A 12,564-nucleotide genomic window follows, 5' to 3' on the forward strand; every position below is an offset into this window, starting at 1 on the left:
TTTTGCTTTTTTTTTTTTTTTTTTTTTTGGTTTATTCTATTTTTGACTTTTTAAATAATAGAATATAGAGCAGTAAAAACTTTCCTATTTTTGAGTACCCTATTCCTGTGTACCCAAATTCTAGCAGAGTAAAATCCCTGGGAAGAAATGAAACTGCCGGCCATTTAGTATTTTTCAGGACTGTCTATATGACAGGAAGCCGTTCAAGAATTTCAAAATACTAAAGTGATCGGCAGTTCCATTAATTTTTACAAATCCAGCTCAATCCATACGAGAACACAAACCAAACTTAAAACTCGAACAAACCTTCTTACGCTTCTTATAATCGTTTTATAGCGTTTAGCATTATTAAATCTCAAGTAAAATTCTGGCAAGTAATATGACTTAAAACAAGGTGAAGGCAATCTAACACGGGGAATGGAAGGTCGCCAATTAACTTTATTAATTAATTAAAGAATCCTAGTCATCAATCGATCATTCATCATTCGATCGCCTATACATCGTTCTCGAAGCTCTTCCATTCACTGGTTGAGCAAATTTTCTGCCAATTCACTATGCCCATGTTCTCAAATACCCAAAAATTTCCTTTGATTTCGTTCAATTTTCCAGAGTGATTATCTTTGTAAAATTATGATTTTTCGGTCGTCCAACTTTTAAACATCACAACTTTTAAAAATATACCATGTAATTGTTGCCAAAATTTTGCGATTAAGTGACGATGGTCATAACACATCTAGCAGGAATAAGAGACCGATGGAACTGGATTGCTTCACCTTCAAATTCGCCCGTTTTGCCTGGCAGAGAAATGGTGCTTTGCTTAACATTTCGTTTCCGGCGCGCAATGCATTGTACTTGGCTAGGATTCTTAAAAACAATCGCAGCGTTTTAATTTGAACGGAGACATTTTAAAAAGCGTTTTGTGTGCGAAAAAGTGCGTTTCTTAAATTTATCCGGCATATTTTATGGGTTTGTTCAACTGGGTTCAGTAACCAGCCGCTTTGATTTCATTTTGTCTATACATAGTTAGCATAAACATCCGTACTCAACAAACCATTATTGTCTGTCTCTACATTATCAAACAGATCTTCAGCATACCACACTCTTGGCTGTTGGCCTGCAACTACGTTAAGTGCAGGAGAAATTTCGGGAAGGATCAATTCCGTACTGTTGTTTGACACGCCTGGGATGGTGTAGCATTTCAACCAATGGCCTGAATAATATGGGTAGGGAGGGGAAACCACAGCATTATTGCTATCTGTAATCATCATGCATAACATATTAGGATTATTATATAAGCCGCAGCCAAAATTAGTTAGCGCAGTCCTTGGATGCCAACATGTCAATCCTCCTGACACATGAACGAGCTTAAAAATCTTTATCTGACCTGATTTTTGAGCGTAAAACTTTCCAAATTTATTGTCTTTGGGCCCTACGTTAATGGCATTCGTAGTTAATTTCAGCCATTCTTTGGAAAGAAAAAGAAAAAAATAGATTAGCAGAATAGTATGTGAACTGACAGGAAATGAAAGAACTGGTAAATATATACATATATAGATATGGGAAGCAGCGGTGGATTTGGAGAAAATTAACTTCTTCAGTATAGCGTAAAAGAAAACTTTTAGAAGTAAATACGCCCCGATAGATAAGCTTTGCTTTTTTCATTTGTTTGCTTTTCTGCTTGTCTGTCTGTCTGTCTGTCTGTCTGTCAGTCTAAATGTCCGCCTGTCTGACTGCTCCTCCGTTTGTCTATCTGTCTTTGCTTGTTTGTTTGTTTGTTTGATTGTCTGTCTGTTTAAATGCCCGTCCGTCTGACTTTTTAAAGGTTTGGCTTCTTTTCAACTATTTGCAGGCACTAAAGGTATACATATATTATTTTTACCACAATGCATCCCTTCAGTCCCAGTAGGGCATGCGCATTTATATGTTCCTGTCCAATAGAAAGGCTGAATTTGTCCTCCATTTTTGCAAAGCTTGTTGTTTCCGTGGACCTTAAAAAGAAATGATATTTTGTCATGATTGTCATTGAACCTTTTATTTAGCGGAAAACTAGTACTGTAAAAAAGTCGATCTCCAAAAAGTCTATGAAATTCCATAACTTATTGATTGACGTCTACCAAAGTCCTTTGAAATTTAGAATTTGTTCTGAAAAAAATAGCTTAATATTGACGAGAAAGGAAATAAATAAATTAGTTAATTAATTAAAAAATATAGCTGGTAATGTGTAGATATAACTATATTTTACGTTGATCAGGGAGAAATTTATCCGGCAGTCTCCCAACCAAAAGTCTCGTGTCAGTCCTTTTAGAAACGAGCATAAGTGGGGCGAGTTTTGATTTTTTTTCATCTTATCTTAGGAAAAAAACTTTCGTCATTTGAGAAAGCATCTCAAGATTGGTAAGCCTGGCAAAATTGAACACGATCCAATGAAAAGAAACAGAATTATTGGCTTTCAAAAGTCTCGAACATTTACAAAGAATGTATGGTTAACGGGGACACTTCCCCCCCGTAAACATACATTCTTTGTGAGCTTTTCACACTTATAAAGGCTTGTAACTCTGGTTCGTTTTAACGCAACGCATTCAAATTTCCGGCACAGACTTACTAATATTGAGGATATATATGAAAAATCATTTTGCTAATTATACAGCTTCTCGTTAACCCCATATAGGTAACTGTCCAATTATTTTCTTAATTGGACAGGTCTTGTTGATATGGGATTAATTAGGCAGCTATATAATTAATAGGTAATGGGATTTCATGCTCCCCAATCAAGAAATAATTAGACTCGAAAAATTCCTCTGACTGCCAAATTGGACTCGGACTACGGCCTCATCCAATTTTCAGTGTCAGTCCTCGGAATTTTCCACGTCCAATTTTTTCTTAATTGGACAGCAAGGAGTCCTATTACATATACTAATTAGAGGCAATTTCAAAACTCACACCAGTTTCTAAAGTGACCAATTTTTAGTGACAAACAACTCACATACGCCTCGAGCCCCGGAACTGATTGAGAACGAATGTAAAAAAGCTAAAGGTAACGGAAAGAATGGGAATGTTGATCATCTTTCACCTTACCGACCTCCTAGAGCCAAGAAACACAATAAGAGTATTGCAATACGATTTAGGACTTTTAGCTAACACGCCGCTTCTACTAAGTAAGGGTTAGAGAATGAATGCGAGTGTTCTATGGGCCCCCACCACTTGACGCTACGTTTCTTGGGATATACAGTATCGATTTACTACGCACTGATTGGTCGAGTGGGTGTGAATTATTTTCTAATTACATTTCACTAAATTAGAATACTAAATTAATAACCTCGCACTATCCCTGTGCTTCAAGGAACCCACCACTTGACACCTAGGGGAAGCACTGGTGGCGTGCGCTGCTAATGCGCCGCCTCTCACCAATGCTGCCCGAGTTCGAGTCCTGCCGATCTCAATGTCGTATGTTAGTAGAGTTGTTTGTTGGTTCTCTCCTGTGCTTCGAGGGTTTTTCTCAGGGTTTTCCGGTTTTTCTCCGTCCTCAAAAATCAACTTCTTAATTCTAATTCGATCTTTGGGCTTTCACTAGTTGGAGCCTAGCTCTGTTGTGATTGTCTCACGCTGTGATACGACAGCGAAAAGCTTTGTAGATTTTTTCTTTTTTTTCTTAGGTTTCTTGGGATATAGAGCATCGATTTACTGGGCAATGATTGGTCGAGTGGGTGTGGATAATTTTCTTAATACATTCACTCTCTTTCTAAACAAATCTCACCGGCTCATGAGCACAGTACAATATGTTGAGTCACCCATGGCAGTGGGCGCTTGACTTAGGTACACAACAGAAAGTTGTCCTATGTCAACTCTTTCTTCAAGCCCTAGTCTTTTGTGTTTTCCAAATTAACAGGAATCCTTGACAAGAGTACTTTTAATTATTTAAAAAACAACAACGTAACTTACCACTCCCAAGGAAACACTGTAATAATCGAAGTTTTTGCTCGCTTTCAAGTGATGTGTGGAATTACACTTGTCAAAAGACAACAGCTGGCATTCTTTCGATCCTCCAGAAGGACTTTTCCCCAGGTTAAATGACAAGCATTCATCCAACTCGATACATTTAAACGCGCAGTCAAAGGAATTACTGACGTTGTGGACACGGAGCGGGATAATAGACAACTGGTGTAGATAATCTACAACGAATTTTGCTTCTTTGAGAAATCGCCGCCTTGTTAGAATCTGGATTGTAGGCTCGAACCAGTAGGCTAAGAGAACTAGAAGAAAAGCGAGGGCGGGCTTCATTGTGGCACAGTACTATAGTACGATGTTATGGCCCGTACATTAAGATATTCAGATTTTCATTGGAACTGAGAGGTCGATCTGATCCTGTCTGCGAAAGGTATGGGGAATTATGATCAAGAATATTCTCTTTCCCAGAACTTGACAGTAAATAAGAACTGAAGTAACAAAGAAAAAAAGAAAAAACACGAACGTTGTGTTTGATTGGCTGAATTCCACGCAATTTCTTTCGTGTCCACGATTACCGGTATACGCCACGGATATTATTTAATTAGCATTAATATTAATGAAAAAGTTTCTTTTCGTTATTTTCTTTCTTTCTATTTTATCAGCTAATTTGTATTATAAAATTGAAGTTAAATGTATTTTAGTTGTCGAATCATGCCTTAGTTCGGGCATGACATACACGAAAAATCATCGAAACGAGATAAACTATTGATAGATTAAAGTATCCAAAATTATGGATACCAGCAGGACTTGTGGTATTAGAGAATAACTTGTAAAATAAAATAAAAAATAGTAATTATTACAGTGCGACTACATCAACCAAGGCCCCATCCAAACAAATTTTGAATCAAACTCACAAATCACAATTTCTAACACTGCATAACAGATGAATAAGTGAATTCTGGGTTTTAAACTGTTTCTTGTTCACTGCTGATCATACACACACATGTATAAAGTAAAATATATGATTTTACAGAGAAAAATGTAAATAGTTGTACACATTTTATTGTTTAAATACTCAATCGTGATTGGCTAATTTGTATGAAAATTTGTCTGGGTGGCCTTGGTTGGTGTAGTCGCATGGTAACCTATTTTATTTTGAAAAAATATCGTCTTCGCTGACTTTGGTCTCTGCAAGATCACTCAGCTAACTGCAGGCGAAATCGTTTTGAGATCTTCCTCAGTCTTTACTAATACTTTCGCGATTTATAATTTTATTTTGTATTCGCTAGTCTTAAAATACTATAATTTCTAGAATGTGCGGGCTTAGTCTCACTTTTGAAAACAAAAACAGAAAAGAATGTGTGGGCTAAGTCTCGAGGAGTTGATTAAATAATAAATAAATATTAACTTGGCTTATTTTTTATGTTTGAAAACTAAGGCTATACCCACACATCTAGAAATTATGGAAGTGTTAAGAGTAGTGGATATTATAACATGTAGATAATATTGAGATATATTTGTTTTGTTCCTTTTTTTATTCTTTAATTTTTTTAAGTTGGACCATATCAGTTTCTTTTGTTCTCTCTTTTATTTTCTTTATACTTTCTTTGTCTTGTTCTTAAAAAAAAAGAACTTGACGCGAGACAAAATGTATCGACATCGCGATCACTATAAAATTGAGATCGTAAACAATTATAGATCAAAGTGAAAGATACATTTATTTATTGCTTACATCAAATTATGATATATTTTCTTCCAGTCTAATGATGGGCTTTGAAAAAAAATTCCCACTGATCTACAGGTGTGCCTTCACAATATTATCAAACTGCTTTTATTTGGTAGCATCTGATAAAAAAAATAAATCCACTACTGGTTTTCCTGAATTTGTTTTGAGATTTAAGTGATTAACGGAATTACAGGTCTATCAAATTATTTTTTTCCTTTGCATTTGTTATGATAAATCCAATATCGAAACATAAGTTATTAAGCCACTCAACAGCTCTAAGTATTACAACTGAGCTAGAAACATCTGCTAGTTATATTTACAAAGCTGTATTTAGCCTGGAATCTCCTTTCTTCGAAGACTATACGTATTATGGCTTTTTTTTTTTTTTTTTCAAACAAAAATTTGTGTAAGACATAATTCCGGATAAAAAACAACATATATGGATAAATTCTGTCACTCTCTTTTGTTTGGTCCTGAAGTCATAGAAACCAATATCCATCTCGTTCTTTCAGTGCTTCATTTCATAACTGGGTTGTCGTCAGCAAGTTTCAATGTGATTATTGTATTTGCTATCTGGAAGACACCTTCTCTATGGAAGCCCTCAATGATTCTTATCCTTGGTCTGTCGATATCAGATCTGTGTACAGGAGCCGTGTCGCAGCCACTGAACATCTTGTTTTTCCAAATGAAGGATTTCAGTGCAACTCTTACTTATTGCATTCTGGGGATTTTATCGCAAGCACTGTCTCTCTTTCTCGGAGCTGTGTCTGGTGTGACATTGATGTTCATTAGTATTGATCGTCTCCTTGCCATAAAAAAGGGAACAAAGTACAAAACTTTGGTAACAATCAGGCGAGTAATTTGGGGATTTTCGATTCTGCTGTGCGCTTGTTTTGTTATCGCAGTTCCCTTACTTGCAAGTGGGAGTCTATTTCCAATGTTTTTGACCGTCACTATTGTTGGTCCCATCGTATTCTGTGTTATTGTAGCACTTAACATGGAAGCATTTAGATCTCTCAGGAAAATCTCCGTGGACACCAACCATGAGATAAAAGCTCCACATTCAGCCGCGAATGTCAAAAAGTTTAAAGAAACTTTGTGGACTATTGTTATATTTGTTGGCTTATACACTGTGTTTTATATCCCTTATGTTGTGCATGCAGTTTACTATATTTTTAATCCTACTCTAACCTCATCTAGTCAGGTTACTTTTTACGACATTACCGTATTTTTTATGTCCCTGAATTCGCTTGCAAACCCCTTTCTCTATTTATGGCGCATTAAACAGATACGCGAGGCGGTCAAATCACTTTATTTGATACGTTGTTGCAGAAGAAGAAATAATAATGTAGCTCATATATCAATAAAAGTAAAAACGTAGCTTTTTAAGCTTGGTAAATTATTAGAGATGAAAAAAAAATTCAAAAGTTCAACAACTGAGGACAAGTGATAGTGCACGTATAACAACTTCAAGCACAAAATACATATATATGTTTAATAGAGCTAATGTTTGGCAAAAAAAGTAGTGAATGTCTGACTGTTGGACGCAATACATTAGCCATTCTGAGGTTGATTCTGAGGCAGATTTCCGGTCATGGAGACATTCCGAGAAAAGACACTATTTAAAAATTCTCCTTGGCGGCAACTAGGAAAATGGCTGGAAATAATCTGCCACACAGAAAACATAATTATTACAGCCGCACCAGATAGACTAGATTATGTTCCTGCAAAATCGACGTGCTTGGTTTCAATTAGTGCAAGGGATAAGCTTTGGAAACGGTCTGGGTTCTGGCTATTTTCTTCCCTATTCTCTCGGACTAAAACATTGTTCTGCATAATCCATTTATACATTAACGTCGGGTAGGCAGAAATCGTCTTCTGAGCTTTTTCGCCGGCTTTCTTGCAAGATCTTGTTCATTTATTGACCGATCTTGAGAACGTATTGAGTTAAACTGGAAAAAAAAATACCAACAATGAAAATAATTCTACATTAATAGTGTGATTTGAACTGAGTGCAATTTGTTAGTCTCCAGTTTGATCATTTCAGACCAAAATTGTACGACAAGAAGTTCAGTTACCACATAATTATATATTTTTTGAAAACTGCAATGATAAAAACTTTAACATTTATGTAAAACTCAGTCATTGTCTTTCACCTGGAATATAAAATCCCTCTTAATTTTCTCATTGCAATTTTTCTTTGTTTTATTATTATTTTTATTTTTTTATTATTCATGAGATACGATTGGGAGAATGAAAGTTTTCTGCAATTTAATTGGCTCTTTACGATTTAAAACTCAAAGTGGTGCAATTCGTTATTAAATCGCACTGGTGAGACCAAATCAGAATACAGAAATTACCAGTGATCGATTTGAAAATGGCCGGATTAGGAATATAATAAGATTAAGAAGGACAAATTAAATGAACGTATGCGCATTGTTTAATATCTAGATACACCTATTCGCAACAACGATGTAGTCATATTTAAATAAATAAAAATCAAATATCATAGACTGCACGCACTAAACCCGTGAAACAAACACTAACTTTTAGCACTAAATAGTGATAATTAAACAATAGAAAACAAAGGATTCTGTATGAAATAGTACTAATTAGTACTAATCAATGTTCACGGATTTATTAATTCTACATTAAAAAACATCGGAAGTTTATGATTAAAAAATATGAATATTGGAAAGATCCACTTACTAAATCTTCTGCTCCAGAAATAAAGACTGGAGTAATCCAGAATGAATGAATTTTTAGATTATATATATATATATTTACTTATGTTAATCTTATATCAAACATATTATCATAACTTAATTCAAGCAGCCAGTTGTAAATTACCTGTTTTAAGAGAGATTTACAATTCTCTATGTAGTCAACAAATAGTAAAAATAAAGTTTCCATTCTATATTTTATATCACAACGTTCTTGCAAATATGTCTATGTCAGAAATATTTACTATTTTAAAGTAAGCATTTGTTTCTTGTTTCAAATTGATTTGAGTATCTCACCATCCCCCCTTTCTCTTCCCTCCCCCCCCCCCCCTTTTCCCCAGCGTAATATTTTAACATTTCATTTTGTATTCATATTTTTGTAATTTTGTAATATTTTATATTTAATTACTCACCCATCCACATATCTGATTTCTTTGGCAATATATTACGAAACCACCTATTGCAAGAATTAATACAACCACGGAAATGATTGTTAAAGTCGAATATGGGTTTGGCTCATCAGTTGATACATCCAAAGGAACTGTAATTGCAAATTTAAGAATAAGATCTATTAATTATATTAAAAAGAACGTATACCCATAAGGAACAAGAAGAGATGATGAAAAGGACTCTGGCTTTAGACTAATTTAAAAAAAAAAGTTATTTCAATTTCAAAGTCAGAGAGAAAACCTTTAAAGTAATACGAAAAAAGAGAAAGAAACTGTTAAAAAATAAATAAGAAAATACGAGTCAAACTAAAAGAAGAGCAGCATTGCAACCTGTTATGTTCTCAGTGTCGTCTTCTGTAGTGTGCTCTTTGGTCACGTGACTTCCCTCACTGGTCGGGGGAGTGTCTAATTCTGCATTTGAAGGAGTTGGAGGGGATGGTGTGGAAAAAGTTGGCATTCCTAAAAATGAAAGGGATAGCATTCGTGTTACTGAAAACAATAATGCAAATTCGTTTTCTTGTTTTGTTGTTCTTGAAGGTTATCTGGGGTGTTGATGGGACTGCACTATGCACCAATTGAACAAATAAAAGTAAAAATTGATCTAACAATAACAACCAAAAAATTTAAAAAATAAAAATTAAACTATATATACCAAAACAAATAAACAAAAAAGTAAGAAAGAAAGCCTACCGTCCAAAACGACCAGTTTCTCTGTAGTATTGCAGGGTTGAAATTGTTTCCCCAGACTTGGGTCGTCTCGGTACACACCAAAGAAAGTATTGTCATCTCCTTTTCTAACTCTTAAAATCTTCCAAGCCATACACAGGGTTTTTGGATCATAAGTAACCTCAACTCTGTTCCTATACCTTGATGCATTAAAGTCTTTACTCCACTTGTTAATGAAGTGGTTTGTTTCTGTTGTTTCAAAATTTAAATATTTATTAGCTTGACTTTTCGCATGTCTTTCCTTTTATTTTTTCACTTCTATTTTTTCTTGCGCGTTTCCTACGTTATCTTATTGCTTTCTTTCCTTTTTTTCCTTTCTTTTCGTTTCTCATGACTACTTTTCTTCCATTCTCTTTTCATTCACTTATGCTTTTATCTCTTCTTTCATTGGTTCCTCTATTTCTTTGATTCTTTCATTCGTTCATTTGTTCATTGGATTAGCATTACAAAAGCCAGTCCTCTAAAAAATATATCAATAAATAATATTCAATAGCATCACCATACTTTTTACCGTTGCCCTGCTGTAAAGGGGAACAGGATCACGTTGTGAACCAGGTAAATATATACCCCATCGAAACCAGATGTTTTCATTTCTCTTGGCACAGCAAGTATACTTAAAATCTTGTCCAATGTGCAACACCCTTTTGAAGAATTTAGGGATGCCTGATCACGAAAAATGGATATATATTTAGAAAGAAAGAAATAAAAAAGATAACATACTGTACATATTTATCATACATAAGCATTATAGCATCATACAAATCATTCACGACTGCACAAAAAATGAGAAGACAGTTACACCTTATAATTTGCAGGAATAAAATAGAAGTGATCTAGACTTAAAATGTAATTCACAAACTGTTTTCTGTAGTTAAAAAATATGTTTTAGCCACTAATCGTTTTCAATCCGACTTTGATGCTACATAGTTTTTTTTCCTATCGTTATCTCATTATGTGACTGTTGTACTATTCTAGTTTGTATTTATTGTTTGTTTATTGTACTTATTATATATATAGACGTAAGTCCCTCTGTTAAGTCTCGTTGCTTTTGGGGCAAATGTTACGATAAATATGTTTAAATAAAATAAAATAATAAAATAAAATAGAAAATAGGAATTAATTATTTCAAAGCAAAATTAGAATTATTTCAAAGCAAAATTTTTTTGAAGTATGAATGAACAGGTACAGATAACGACATATATATTTTGCCATTTTGTTTAATTAAAATGCAGAAGTACAAAAATTACATAGTACGATATATTGATGGTACCTCATATATAAAAGGTACCATTAATGTATTAACATATTGTACTACGCAATTGTGGTACTTCTGTATCTTAATTAAACAAAATGGCACAACCATCACATCCACTATCCAAGTGAATTTGGTCTTAGGTAAATATACATATCTGTACAGCTATAATTGCATTACCAAGTTACCTTGTTCATTGCTCTGAGATGAAAGATGAATAAAGGAAATTAGTACAATTGGCAGGGCATGGATGTATGTTGGTATACAGCAATGGAAACCTGCTGCCCTAGAAATAAAATCAGAACCATACAGAACAAGAATCAGAGTCAACCACATCCATCTCACAATCCCAATTCCCCATATATAACACATAACATAGATAAAATGTAACATGTAAAACCTAAAATATTAACATAACATAACATAAATACAACGTAAATATAAATATAACATTAACCAGCGAGCAGGGAATCTTTGCTCGCAGGGTAATATAACATAAGCATTGCATTAAAAAAACATAAATAAAAGATGATAAGTAGGTACAATATAAATAGAACATATTTCTTTAAATTTAACTCTTACAAAATTGTATCATATTTTGTTAAAATCCTTCTATTATTATAACATTAATAATCATTCTTAAATATTAAGATACCATGAGGAAAATATATACCAATGGTTATGAATTTAGAAAGAGTAAGCATAAATAAAAAAGGTCTAGGCTGCTTACATTTAGTTCATGATTTTTATGCTTACTGAGAACAGATTTCGTAGTTGTAATTTTGTGTGATTTTAAAGGAATTTTTTTCTGGGTTTTTAACTTCTAAATTCAAATTGATTCAAATTGATTGGAATAAGGGTCACAAGTTTTTGAACCAGGGCATTAACTGAGACATTCTCGTAATAACACAAAAACGATATATTTAAAGCTTATCAACTACCGCAAACAGATAAAATTTGATCAGATGAGACATAAAAAGACAACTGATCCAGTAAACAACGATATATGGGAAAGTCCTTACGTATAAACATAACTTTTTCTTTGGAAAAACTATTTAGAAATTTCAACATTTCAAATTGTATTGACAGCTGTGGAACCGCAGTCATCAACCAATTTATGAAATTAAAATAAATTCATCATGATGTTAACTCATACTACTAAAACGATTTTCTTTAGTTCGTCTGCCAATAAAGCGATGTATATATGTCTAACCGCCAAAATACCAGCATTCTAGAGAGGCACGTGCAAAATAGCATGACTTATCCAAGTAACACTTTGATTTCCAACGAATAGGTTACTTGTCTTTAATCAGACAAACTAGTGTATGGCGAAAATCATATAAAGATATAGCTTAGGATCGAGTGCTCGAGTTCTTAAGATGTCATAATATTTTAGGTTTTTCGTAGATTACTTCAAACAAAATTTCTTGTCATGAATTACCATACTACAAACACTTATATTTAAAAGTAACAGATGTTTCAAAGTACAGTTGCTTAAATTATCCTTACCCGGTAACAAGTGGTCTAATCATCTCACAGTTGACCATACAGAAATTACACATGTAATATGTAAGTCAACTATAGTAAAAATAAATATTAATTGGTTTGACATTAATTACGCGTCGTAGGAGCTGACGCCATTTTGCATTGTACACGTGCTTGAGCTATATATATACATTAATATACATGAGCTATATATATAGATACATATACATACATATAGGTAAAAACCACAGGAAGCCA

General features: G+C 33.8%; 1 protein-coding gene across 1 annotated transcript; it reads right to left on the minus strand.

Moving 5' to 3' along the window:
* Positions 1-7,139: 7,139 nt before the first annotated feature.
* Positions 7,140-12,480, minus strand: LOC116306466 (uncharacterized). The gene is made up of 7 exons (XM_089030649.1): positions 12,331-12,480; positions 11,010-11,107; positions 10,074-10,232; positions 9,534-9,758; positions 9,174-9,302; positions 8,808-8,935; positions 7,140-7,623 (listed from the first exon to the last, which is right to left on the minus strand). Exons 1-7 carry the CDS (start codon positions 12,381-12,383, stop codon positions 7,522-7,524), a joined length of 894 nt encoding a protein of 297 aa, XP_088886775.1. The 5' UTR covers positions 12,384-12,480; the 3' UTR covers positions 7,140-7,521.
* Positions 12,481-12,564: the final 84 nt, after the last annotated feature.

This window comes from Actinia tenebrosa, unplaced genomic scaffold, assembly GCF_029948245.1.
Source record: "Actinia tenebrosa isolate PJP-AT-01 unplaced genomic scaffold, QUT_ActTen_1.0 PGA_scaffold0__85_contigs__length_37466705, whole genome shotgun sequence".
NCBI lineage: Eukaryota > Metazoa > Cnidaria > Anthozoa > Actiniaria > Actiniidae > Actinia > Actinia tenebrosa.